Below are 14,047 nucleotides of genomic sequence, written 5' to 3' on the forward strand. Positions count from 1 at the left end.
TTTGCACTCTACATTTTTAATATAGTTCACTATTCTTTCCTTTTTTTTTGTATTTATCTGAGACCACGGACATTTAAAGACATTAAAGAAAACACCATTGTATTAAATAATTATTCCAACCTTTTATGTACAACACCTTTTTTAAATGCCTAGCTTCAGCTTTTGTGTTATGTGCACACACAGTTTGGCAGGTTGAACTTTTATATAGTTTCTTGTCATATCCATTGCAGCCTGTGTCACACATCTTACAAAACTATTTTATTGAAAGCCCTCAAACAAAAACACAAAATGAAATACCCCCCTTAGTTAACACCAAACATCTTATGAACTTGACAGAAAATGTGAAATCCATGGATCTGGCATCCATTTCTTTCATAAAGCTACCCTATAAGTTATTGTTAAATTTAAGTTATAAACTGGCTACCAATGAAAGATTGAAGATGAATTTTGGAAATATAGCATCACTTTCCTCATTTTGGATAAAAGTTAAAAATGAATATCCTGAGCTTGCTGAAATTACTTTAAAAATCTATTCTTTCATTCCCGCTAACATAAATCTGAGACTGGTTTCTCTATTAGGAGTGCTGTTAAAACAAAACATAGAAACATCTTGTATATACCATTGTCCCGTTTAAGTAGCATTACCATTAATCCAACCTAGGTTTTATAAATTACAGCAAACTCAGTTAACCGGTACTCAAGCAACCAGCACTCTCAACCAACTGGCAAAAAAAAAAAAAAAAAAAATACAGTATAATTTTCATGTGTTGCACTTTGTTTTCCCCTTGCAGAAACATACCTTACGTTTTTAAGAATTTTAAAAAGGAAGATAGGAATAAATTTCCTCTCTCTCCATCCTAAAAACAAGTCAAATCAAACAAATAGCATAGGGTGTAGCATTAGTCAGGCCTACTTTTTATAGTAACTCTCAAGCAACAAGAAACTACAGTTATGCAGCATCTGCCAATCCCCATGGGTGCTGATTAACTGAGAGTTTACTGTAATAATCAAGAAACAAGTTAATCTCAAAAATGAAAATTAGATATCTATATACACTGCTCATTCAAAGTGTGTTCATATTGGTGTTTACTATACGGACTTGACATTTCACGCATAATGCGCTCAGTTATAATCTTTCATCATTTTGTTCTGATTTATATTGAGATTGGCTATTGAATCGAATAATAAAAACACCTGGACTTTTCTACTGAACCGAATACAAAACCTGGACTTGTCTATTGAATCGAATAATAAAAAAATGGACTTTTCTACTGAATTGAATAATAAAAAACCTGGACTTTTATTTTGTCTGTTTAGCTTTTCATTTTTTAGTAATTAATGTTTGTTGTGTTTTACAGAAGTAGCAGTCTCCAACAGACTGGAAATAAAAACAACTGGTCCTTCACCAGAGTTTGAGAAATGCTAATCTAGGTTACAAGTAGTACAGGCCATTCCATGAATGCAGCTTGAAGAATACTGCCCTGCTGAGACGGATACTATTGGCTGAACATCCAGTCAACAAACATTTAACATCTTTTTCAACAACCTCATGCTCCTCAAAATATTTCAAGGAAGATAGCTTTCTTAAACAGCACTCAAAAAGAGAGGCCTGCAAATAAGACATATGAGATAGGGTCAAGCAAGTAGAAACCCTAGACACTGGGGAATACTGGGCAAGAGTTGTGGGGACTTTGAAACCTAAGTCATACATAATAATAAAGGCATTTGCACTAAAATGATTGCCAAGAGGAAACAATCTCATTTCATGGTTTGGCCTAAAATGGTCAGCCTACTTAGATGCAAATGGTAGGCTGGGGAGCTATTTACAAGCAGCAAACATCTCTACTAACAGATTCCACTAATGGGGAAAAAATAAATCATCTTTATTCCAAAGTTAACACTTGAGATATTTATGAAAAACAAAGGGCAGCAGTCCATTCCAAAAATGATTTTATGAGCCTGATGTACGCGCCACAAGGATAGAGGTCCATCAGAAGAAAAGTTAATACAACTCAGTGGACTTTTAGCCTTTAAAAAAGACACTCCAATGCTGTAACATATCTGGATTAAGAAGAGGGAACCAGCCTTTCACCCACCATACAAGTCAGCTCTTAACTCCTTTCCCATACAAGGGACAGAAACAGCAGTACGGGTTGCATTGCCTACTGATTAAAAGCAAATCATTATCACCATATTACCTCTCATCTTTCACCATGCATTAAAAAGGTTGTCAGTGTCCACAATAAAGGCAGCGAAGATAGAAGACCAAGAAAATAAATGAAAGATAACATTTAGGACAAGCTCAGCCCTTTCAGGCGGGTGGTTACAAACATCCACACAGGAAATTAAAAAGTTAATACTTATGCTCAAGGTTTGATTCAGAAGTGTACCTTACAGACATAAGGGCTTGTTTACTTGTGGGTCACCAACATTCAACAGCAACTGAGGGAAGCAGCAGCATACCTATTCTTAAGTTTTGCTCTCAACAGAAAGTGTCACAAGAGCATCTTTTCCAAATAAACACATCTCATTTTTCTGAACAGTGACAGAATCAGAGGTCACAGTGGAAACAAAAGATTGAGACAAGACCAAAATTAGGCTGAGGCTCACCTTTATTTTCAGTTACTCACGTTTATGCTCTAGTCTGGTATCTCAATAAAAAGCTTTGTGCTTAGTCACCTTTCTGGGCCTCTAATAAGTGCCAGAGGGTGAAGTAGGCCTTAAGTTTCTTTCATCAAAGCCAAAAACTACATCAAAAATACAGCCACCATCACGGTAATGACTGGTGTAGTTGCAAGCAGGTACACTTAAAAGGCTTTATGCTCTGTAAGTTATGAACTCTGGAGCTTTCCCAACAGCACAAAAAGGTTGTAACAATTTAAGCTGCTGAAAGGATCAAGGATCTTGTTTTACTTATGCCCATTAGTTATTATACTGGAATGTCCTGAGCAAGGTAGCTTGGGAATTTAAAAGCCATAGACAATATCTATGCACTTAAGTGCACTGCCCAGTGTACAGGGGTCCATGAAGAAAGATATGTAAATGTTGAATGAAAGCAACTTTCTGTGATATCAGGATGACCTGACATGCAACACAGTTAAGTGTAGATAAACACTAAGTTATGGCAACGTATCATCACTGCAAAAAAAAAAAAACAAAAAAACATTAAAGTCTGGGAGACCAGGATGACTTGCAGGCTGATATTTTAACACGTCAGTTGTGAAGCTGAAGACAAAGCCTGAAAATTACTAATGCTGTAGAGTAACAGACATTTAAAAAGGATTCTCAGCTTCTAAACATTTGGAGACATCAATACCACTTAGACCATTTTTGGGGAACAAGAAATGAAGCCACACTTTGACATGGATTCAGTTAGTGGCTTGGACATCTGAATGTGTCTAGCGGGGAGGGTGGGCCCATCCTAGTAAGACAATGAGGTGGAGCTGGCTGTGTACAATCCCACAGAGGGATAAACAGTGACATAACTGCATGGCCAGGGAGAGACATTGAACTCACCACACAACTGCCCGGTAGTAGCCTCCAACATGGGTGGGTGAAAGTATGCACTCACACTGGGAGGGCACTGAGAGTCTCCATGGTGACAGACTACGTGTCCCCTTGCCCAGGGGTTGGGTTAGGATCTGCAAATGTCCTCACTGCTGGGACAACAGGGACACAAAACACTCTAATGCCTGCCTGAATACCTGCCCTTCCAAACAGATTTCTTTCCAGTACTAGGTGGAATCCCAGTGAAGAGGAACAAATGAGCCATATCTAACAGAGGGTAGACTTGGTTAGCAGTCTGGAGAGAAAACAGACAAACTTTATTAAAGTTTGATGAAAAGCACTACACAGACTGCCCAATAGCTTCAAAATGTACAAAACTACTAAGAATTAATTACATACAATTTAACTTGAATTTATAAAGAAAAAGTAACTCACGGTCTCAGCAGAAATATACTTGAGATCCTGGTGTCTTCCCGCTACAGTAGGCAGTACATAAACCTAAAGAAAAATACAACAGAAGTAGTCATTACAGTACTGTGCCAAATTGCAGGCACCTCTTTCATGGAAGGCAGACTAACCAAAATAGGCCACACAGGCTACTACTGTACCCAGGGAAGTGTACCCGGGGAATGAAAAAGTGTGAATTTCATTTCCTTTTCAGGTTTTAATAAAGAATGGAATCAGCTATACAAGTACTCATCTAATAAACTGACAGTGAAGACTGGACCTCTTTAGTGAACATATAGCAAGCAAGAGTCAACTCAGAGCCATCTTATCACACTTTTTCTAAGATATTAAAATCTCCACTCACCTTGCTACTCATTTTGACCCCCAAATGTAACATGAATAAGGTACGTCTGCAAGAACAACTTACTCATGTATTTAAAAAAAATAAATAAAAATTGGACTATAGAAGGGGTAGTATGGCAGAGAGAGAGAAAAAAGGTACATAGAAAGATAACTCTCTTGGTCATCTGATAGTGCCACAGCTCCAATCAATTAATTCCTTTGAGTGGCCCTTTGCAGAAGGTATCTAGATGAGAATGCGCAAGCAGTATACCCAAATCTCAAAAAGGGAGTTGAGAATCAGAGAGACCACCTGAAATAGAAAAGGTATTAAAAGAACAATGAGACACACCAAGGCTCTATGTCTCGGGTGGATTTGAACTACCTTATAAAGCTAGGCAGTTAGCTTGGGTGGTCATGGCACACATTACAACACAAAACACATTCCTAAAAAAACAACTTCATTAGTAAAATATCTGTTTGTTCACAGTTCAGCAACAGAATGCAGCAAGGAATCTACAATAAAAGGGCATGTTTGGCAAAATGTTACCCCCCCCCCATATAAACAGCAAAAGGGGAAAAAAATATGTACTCGCATCAGATTTGTGGGGATGGCTTCTGCAGTGGAAATGATGGGATTTTTCACTACTCTAGCAAAAATTCTGTTGTGTCCATGCTTGGAGCAGGGGCCATCTCTACCTACACACATCTTTACAGGAGAATTTCATATTTCCACTACTCCTCAGTAGGGCACCAATCCAATGAATGAGCACAACCTAGAAGTAAAGTATGACATAGGGAAGTAGTAAATACCCATTAAAAAAAACAGCAGCAATAAGGATGTACACAAGTAAAGAGGACAGCTAGAGGGCATATACATCCACTGTAAGAGGCCTCCTCACAGACACTAATACAGTGAGTGCATGTGTGGCACAGATCTGAATCCTAACTTCCAAGAAGGGACATCTTACAGAAATATGGCTCAAGCAACACTGTTTGGCTGAGATGCGACAACACAAGTGTGCAACGCAGTCTATAATGACAACTTTGAAGATTGAAAATTTGAAGTTCATCTCACTGGAAGCATCACTATTTTGGCAGTTCAGTGGCTGACAAATCAAAATAAAGATGCCAGCCCACTTAAGTGATATGCTTAGTGACATCCACAACCTCTATCTGGAGCAATACAAGGTTCAGTTCCTCTAAACTCATGCACTCTCTTCGGGTAATACACAGGTTGACAGTGTACACAAGTATGTGCCATATTGGGTTCCTATTATATGATCGAAGACTCATTCTTTCGAATGCGTCTTGACTGAACTTGAAAGCATGAAAAGTACAGTTTTGTACCTACCATAAATGTAGATGTCCGATAGGTATGCAACTGCAGTCCTGACATATGGGTTGTCCTGCCTCAGGCAGCCTTTCGGTCGGCCGGATTCCAAAGTCTGGGTCCGGCGTCGGCTGATGTCGCCCTTTCCCCGACATCAGAGTGCCTGGGGTATAAAAGCGTCAGCAGACGCTATCTTCTTCAGTGTTCCTTGCCCCAGATGCCAGGTGCCCTCTAAGGAAGGCTAAATTTTGAAAATAGAGAAAAAATTCCAGACAAGTACAACACCATAAAAACAAATACACCATAAAAGATTACCCCAGGTAGCTAAAATGAGGGGTAGAAACCCAAAAGAATACCACAGAGGGGTAGGGGGGAGGGAAAACCTGACTGCAGTTGCATACCTATCGGACATCTACATTTATGGTAGGTACAAAACTGTACTATGTACTTCAAGGATGCAACTGCAGTCCTGACATATGGGTTGAATACCATAGCCAACCTGGGGGTGGTAGGCACTAAGACAAAGATGGTGTAGCTAAAATGCCCTGCAGGACTGCAGAAGCAAACCCTGCTCTGGATCTGGAATATAAAGGCACATTGTAATGTTTGGAAAATGTATGCACGGAGCTCCATGTAGCAGCTTCTAAAATGTCCTTTGTTGCCACTCCTCTTAAAAAGGCTGTGGAGGTGGCTGTAGCTCTGGTGGAATGTGGCCTGATGTCAGCTGGCACAGTTTTTCCATGAAAAGAGTAGCAGAATCGAATGCAATTTCCAATCCATTTAGAAATTGTCTGTTTGGAAATTGCTTTTCCCTGCAATCCAGCAGCGCAAGCTACAAAAAGCTGGTCAGATTTTCTGAAAGACTTTGTTCTGTCCAAGTAGTAGCGCAACTGCCTGTGTATGTCCAAGGTGTGCAGAAGTCTCTCTCCTTTATTTTGAGGATTGGGAAAGAAGATAGGCAGGTGAATAGCTTGATTCAGGGACACCCTGGATACCACCTTTGGCGTGAATAACAGATTGGTTCTCAAAAAAACTCTGTCCTGATGAAAAATGAGAAATGGTTGTATTGCCATAAGGGCCTGTAGCTCAGAGACTCTTCTTGCTGAGGTTACTGCCAGAAGGAAAGCTGTCTTCCAAGACAGAAATTTCAACTCTGAAGATGCTGCTGGTTCAAAGGGAGGAAGAGATAATTTTTCCAGCATAAAGTTGAGGTCCCATGCAGGCACTGGTGGTTTCCTTGGAGGGTTGATGTTCTTTATACCTCTTAGAAACTGTCTTAGCAATGGGTGAGAAAATACAGGCGGATCAGTGTTATATTTGGCAGATATTGCTGAAGCATGTATTTTTATGGAAGAATATGAAAGGCCATTGTGGAGCATTTCAGCCAAATATTCTAGGATCTGTGGAATGCTCATCACTGATGGGTCTTGACCCTTTTTGCTGTTCCAGATAAGAAATCTCTTCCATTTTGCTAAGTATGTTTTTCTAGTGGAAGGTCTGCGCGCCTCCAGGATGATATCTTTTACCCTTTTGGAAAGTGCATCCTGAGGAATAGTCATGGAATCTTCCAAGCTGTCAGCTTCAATGTTTTCAAGCTGGGGTGTAGTGTCCTGTAATTGTGCTGTGTCAGAAGAAGTGACCTTTGAGGAAGGAGCCACAGATTGGTGTGTGTCAAGCTCCGTAGCAGTGGGTACCAGTGTTGTCTTGGCCAGTCTGGAACTATCAGTATGACTTTCGGTTGCTCTGTCTTGATCTTTAGTAACACCTTAGTCATCAAAGGAAGAGGTGGGAAGGCATATAGTGTTAGAGAGTTCCAACTGAAGGAGAGAGCGTCCACCTTCCATGCTTGAGGATGTTATGTCCTTGTGCAAAACTTTTTCAGATGGTGATTGAGGTGGGAGGCAAAAAGATCCATGTCCGGCCTTCCCCATGCTTGAGTTATTTGTAAGAAAATGTCTGGATGCAACATCCATTCGTGTGGATCCATGATGTTTCTGCTTAGGCTGTCCGCCAGAACATTGTCCTTCCCTGGTACAAACTGGGATTGTAGCTCTATTTTCAATTGTAGGGAAATATCCCAGAGATTCATTGCCAGTCTGCAAAGAGGGTAGGAATGGGTACCTCCTTGCTTGTTTATGTACCACATAACTGTGGTATTGTCTGTCTATTAGTAGATGGACCTGATGCATGAACTTTTTGAAGGCCTTGATTGCATGTATCACTGCCAGCATTTCTTTTTGGTTGATGCGCAGGTGCTTTTCTTTTTGTGTCCATTGTCCTTGAATGCATCTGCCCTCCATGTGCGCCCCCCATCCATGGTCTGAGGCGTCTGTTGTTATGGTTTGACTTGTATGAGGCTTGCTGAAAGGCAGACCTTTGCTTATCTGGCTTGCTTGAGACCACCACAGAAATTCCTTTTGAAGGCATGGAATGAGTGGGATCAATGCTTCCAGGCTGTGGCTGTGTTGAGACCATAGACTTTTTAGATACCATTGTAGTTTCCTCATATGCAGCCTTGCACGTGGAATCAAAAGAATGCAAGATGCCATGAAACCCAGGGCCTGCAGGATTTTCCTTGCAGTCATCTGGGTGTGTGTTGCTAATTTTCTTAAGTATTCTGGTAATTGTTTTTGTTTTTCTTTTGTCAGAAACGCCATCTGGGTGTTTGTGTCCAGTGTGGCACCCAGGAAAGTTATTTGTTGGGATGGTACGAGACTTGATTTCTGAATATTGACTGTGTATCCCAAGGCCTGCAGTAGGTGAATGACATAGTCCAAGTTTTTTAACAACGCTTGTTGGCTGTCCGCTTGTATAAGGCAGTCGTCCAGGTAAGGGTATATTTGTATCCCCTGGAGTCTGCAATGTGCAATTACTGATGCCAGGCATTTCGTGAACACTCTGGGCGCAGTAGATAAGCCAAAGGGCAATGCTGAGAATTGATAATGCTCTGAGCCTGCAAGAAATCTGAGGTATCTTCTGCAACTTTGTCTGATTGGGACATGCAGGTATGCCTCCTTGAGGTCCAGAGTTACCAGCCAAGACCCCTTGCCCAGCATGGAAAGGAGTTGCTGTAAAGTCAGCATTTTGAATTTTGGCACAATAAGGTAAGTAATCAGTGCGGACAAGTCCAGAATGGGTCTCCATTGGTTTTCTTTTCTTGGAACAAGGAACAGTCTTGAATAAAATCCTTGGCCTTGTTCTGCAGAAGGCACCTTCTCTAGTGCTCTTATTTGAAGTAGGTTTGTTATTTGTTTGAGTGCCTCTGCCCTTTGATTTGGTGGCAGGTCTGGCCTGCCATGTCTTGTTGGTAGTGTATGAAAATGTAATCTGTATCCTTTGTCTATTATGTCCAGTATCCATTTGTCCTTTGTAATATTGTGCCAATTTTGTGAGAATAAAGTTAATTTTCCGCCCAAAGGTGCTTCTAATTGAGCCCTGGATGGCGGAGTCAAAGTCAAGTCATTGAGATTGTCCCTGCGGAGCAGTGGAAGGTCCTGCCCCACCTCTCTGGTTCGGAGGCTGCCATTGGCGTCCTCTGTAGGAGCCTCGAGTTTGCCCTCTGCCACGTCTGTTTTTGCCTCTTTGAAATTTGTCTGTGTCTGGAAAGGACCAATGCTTAGAAGGCCAATTCCTGCTGAATCTTGGAGGCTGTACCTGGAGGAAATCTTTGACTGTTTGCACTGATTTTGCCTTTTCCTCTATTTTCTTTAAAACCTCTTGTGCAGTAGCACCAAATAGCTTATGTTTCTCTAGTGGTGCGTCCAAAAGCTTAATTTTCACATGGTCTGGCAATGTTTGTTCCTTTAACCAAGCATGTCTGCGTATGACGCACCTGTCATTGCTGCTCTACATGAAGCTTCCAATGCATCATATCCACACTGAAGGAAATGGTTGCTAACCTGCTGAGTATTATGAACCAATTCATGTAACCCCTTTCTATCTAATGGTTCAGGGGAAGCCAGTTTCTTTTGCAAGTCATCCAACATGTATTCCTGATACTGAATCATATGAAATTGACAATTTAATGCTCGCATAGAAAGGGTGGAAGATGTATATACTTTCTTGCCCCACCTTTCTAAAGCCCTAGAATCTCTTTCCAAAGGAAGTGGATTCTTAGCATTAGTAGAGGAAACCCCTTTAGGCCCCTGAGAAATAGTTTCAGGGTCAGCAGTATGGCCCTTGTACAGAAATTGATGTGTGTTGGGGACCCTGTAGTGCCTGTCTGGCTTGACAGGAGCAGGGGGGAGGGAGTCAGGGGAAACACTAGATTCTAAGTACACATCATCTAAAACATTTAAAACTGGAGGAATAGCTAAGGGTCTATGCTGAGGTAGCTTTAAAAATTCCCTTAACCTTTTCCTAGAATCTGAGTATTCTTGGCCTTGCCATTTGAAGTGTTCCCTCATGGAATGAAGAGTTTCCCCAAAGGAAAACTCCTCAGGAGGAGAAGCAGAGGGAATGGATTCCTCCGCATCAGAATCCTCGTAGGCCGGGAAGGCCTCCTCCTGGTAGTCTGAATGTGCAGAATCACCTGAGGCCTCATCAGAGGACTGGGGATCTACCTGCTCAACCCTAGGCCTCTTGACAAAAGGTGGCTGAGAGCCTCTATCTGGATGTGGCTGAGAACCGCTAATTAAAGAAATAAGGTCCTCAGCTAAACTTAAAATTTGAGAACCAGAAGTGGATCCCAGAGAAACAGATCTTGGAGGGAGAGACTTAGCCTGTTTGGCAGCCTTAGCACGTGTGTAGGCCTTAATGGACATAGACACTGGAGGCCTGGCAGCCCCACGTGCTGGAGTAGTCTTATCCACTGAAATGGTGTCAGAAATATCCTGGGCTACGGTCTCAGAGGGGAGAACAGAAACCGGCACCGAGCTGGCCTCCGGTACCGAAGTAACCGGTGGGGCGGTGTCGTCGGTCTGTAGCGGTTGTGAAACCGGCTCAGAAGAGACCGAGACACTCGCGGTAGGCCTAAGCGTGGTGTCGGCCGAGACCGCGGGTGTCGGTCCTTATCCTTCTGTTTTTTAGGTAAATGTGCTGTCAGAAGCTCCGACGGCATGATATAACAGAAATCTTCCCCAAAATAATCCTATGCAAACTCTGACCGACGCCTAAGAGTGCGTTTATTGAAAGAAGCACAAGCTGTACAGGCCGAGACGTTGTGTTCTGGGCCTAGGCAGGGTAAGCAGTAAGAGTGGAAATCCTTATGAGGTATTTGTTTCCCACAAGTTAAACAATTAACTTTTACAGTTTTATCTGACATCGGCTGAGGCAAGAAAAGGTCCCCAACGGGGTACTTAGATTTTTTGAAGACTTCAGTAGCTGAAAACACAGGAGCTGGCCGACCGGCACTTGCGAACTGCTTCTGCTTTGGGTGCCGCGCGGCAAGAAAGACTGAAGATGGCGTCGGCTGACTCTTATACCCCAGGCGCTCTGACGTCGGGGAAAGGGCGACATCAGCAGATGCCGGACCCAGACTTTGGAATCCAGCCGACCGAAGGGCAGCCTGTGGCAGGACAACCCATATGTCAGGACTGCAGTTGCATCCTTGAAGGACATCTGCAAAATACCAAAACGGCATACAAGTGATTTCTTTCCCTGGGAAAGAAATCCCTTGGCACCTCCATTACTTTGCCGTTTTTGTCACTGTAGTGCAATCTTGAAGTTGGTATATTTAAGAAGGAGGGGTGGAACAGCAATTTGTTTCTCTTGGAAAAAATCAATGTTAAGTGTTCGGGATTGCAAGCTTTCGCTTACATGGGGATAAATCAGAGTTCGCTGATTTAATATAGACCCCCCCCCCCCATATCTTGGCTCCAACCCAGAAAAAGAAAATGAGAAAAAAAATGTATTGGTTTAAGGACAACTCAAAAAACATTTAGGAAGAAATGTAGGATAGTGCTAAGACACAACCTTTGTAAATGGCCAAGATGGGATTTTCCCCTCATAAAGGTCTGCAATACAAAGATCTTGGAAAAAAACATTGGTGGCTGTATAACACAAAGATGTAAAGATCTTTCAGACCTAGCTTCATAGGTAACCATTTCAATTTTAAACCATGATTATAAAGTGTTGATGTCTATAGTAGCTAAGAGAATAGCAAAGGTGTTGCCAGAACTGGCAGATATAGATCAATGCGGTTTTGTGAAAGGGAAGCAAACATTTAACATTAACATTAATACAATGATACAAAATGAAGCTAAATGCAAGAAAATATTGCATTGTTGGCGGGTCTTGATACAGAGAAAGCATTTGCTAGAGTTAGCTGGTATTTTGAGATGATGTAGTAGTAGTAATGGTAGCTTTTGCATTTCTTGAAATAAATGGTTAATTAGGAGGATCTATGAAGGGTAAGAGGAAGAATTAAGGTGGGAGGGTCTCTTCTGCAAGATGGGTATGAACTAGGAGAGCAAGGTAGCAGTGTTTTCCTTCCCCTTTATTTACTATAAAATTTATAGCCACAGGCAAAGAAAATAGGGGACTCACAGATTCAAGGATATCAATGGTATGTCAATCAAGAAAAGTTACCTTTATTTGCAGATATTTTGTACGTGAAAATTCCAGAAAAAGACATTTCTGTGTTAAACATTGAGTGTTTCAAACCATTTTGTGTCATAAAACTGAAGTTAAAACAAAGGCTATAGTGGTAAATTATGTACCCATACATGAACTGGTACAGTAGTGCCCATATTCATAAGGACATAAGACAGTATTTAGTTGTACTAATTAAATTGGATTCTTATGGCAGCCAAGGATATGTCAAAAGAAACTAAAAGAATGAAATAAAAAACTGAAAAACCGGAAGCTCTTGATTATGGACATGGATAGCCAGACAGTGAAAATGATTTTAGTCCCTTCAGTTTTGCATACAGGTCAGGCATATTTTTTATCTATCACAGGAGCTGTGGACAATAATAAAGAGTTGAAGGAATTTATTTGGCTTGAAAAGTGGGCAAAAATTAAGTAGGATAATTGATCCTACCCATAGGAAAAGTTACATACTCACCATAACATTCCATTTGTGTTGTCCATTTTCATTCTTCAACTGATGAGTTCGTCGTAAATCCCTCAGATCCGAACTGGCTGTTGCTAAAGCTCATGGTAACCTAGAACTCTTGAGCTTTTCCCTTACCCACAATGCACCAACCCCAATTACCTCAGATCTTGTTTGCTGCCTTAGTAAAAAATAAAAACAGAAATAATTGAGAGGGCCATGTCTGGCGTTATATACATAAATGGTTATAACACACTTGTGTAAATACTCATTCTTGCAGAAGTTTTAAGGACTGTGGTTGGTGGGAGGGGAGTTTAGGAAAAATGCAAATGGACAGAACAGATGGAACGTTATGGTGAGTGCATACTTCTTTACCTGATGCTAATTTTCATTCTATCTTCACTTATGGAACAGTCCCCAGCTTCCTAATTTCCAGGGCAGACTCAAGGAAGGATATTCCCGAGCACCATAAAAATCAGAAGATTCCCTTCCTCTGGAGACGAGATAGTACAGTTTTGTACCTACCATAAATGTAGATGTTCGAGGATCCACATTGCTGCAGTCCTAACTATTGGGTAGTCCGCTGTCCAGTCGGCCCGAATACCAAAGTATATGGCTGACGTCGGTCAGGGCGCATTAGACTGACGTCAGTACGTCAGGGTACTAATGCGCATGACCGACGTCATATCCTCAGTCTTTTCTTGCCCCAGATGTCAGAAGACCCTGAAAAGATAAGGCCAAAAACAAAAACTCCCAAAATACCTGCACCAGAAAATATAGATATACAATATATACACAAGTAGCAGAATATAACCTCACCTACACAACCAACCCTAAACACAGAGGGGAAGGAGGGAGGGTAAATTGGACTGCAGCAATGTGGATCCTCGAACATCTACATTTATGGTAGGTACAAAACTGTACTATGTTCTTCATTCCACATTGCTGCAGTCCTAACTATTGGGTAGAATCCCAAAGCAGAGGTAAGGGAGGCTGGCAAATCATAAGGAAGCAGGAACTGACAACATGCCTTGCAAAATAGCTGTGGCAAAACCAGCCCTAGACTTAGAGTAGAGAGGAAGGTGATAATGCTTAGAGAAAGTATGCACTGAACTCCAAGTAGCTGCCTCCAAAATATCCTTAGTTGCCACCCCCTTAGAAATGCTGTGGAAGTGGCAGTAGCCCTAGTGGAATGAGGCCTAATCCCAGCTGGAATCTCCTTGCCATGATGGGAATAACAAAATGTAATGCAACACCCAATCCACCTAGAAATAGTTTGTTTTGACACAGGCTTGCCCTTTGAAGTCAAAGCAAAAGAAACAAACAACTGCTGAGACTGCCTAAAATCCTTAGTCCTGCTCAAATAATAACGCAATAACCTGTGTACATCTAAAGTGTGCAAAATCTTTTCCCCTTTATTTTGGGGA

The 14,047-nt window shown here is 41.5% G+C and overlaps 1 protein-coding gene across 1 annotated transcript in view; it reads right to left on the minus strand.

The window, feature by feature from the left end:
- CDC25C (cell division cycle 25C) overlaps positions 1–14,047 on the minus strand; it is a 1,649,736-nt gene that overhangs the window by 500,427 nt on the left and 1,135,262 nt on the right. Inside the window, exon 13 of the mRNA XM_044069511.1 lies at positions 3,943–4,005. Within this exon, the coding sequence (XP_043925446.1) occupies positions 3,943–4,005 (63 nt within the window). The remainder of the gene's footprint in view (positions 1–3,942; positions 4,006–14,047) is intronic.

This window comes from Protopterus annectens, chromosome 4.part0 (genome assembly GCF_019279795.1).
Source record: "Protopterus annectens isolate FY-2018-M chromosome 4.part0, PAN1.0, whole genome shotgun sequence".
Lineage (NCBI taxonomy): Eukaryota > Metazoa > Chordata > Ceratodontiformes > Protopteridae > Protopterus > Protopterus annectens.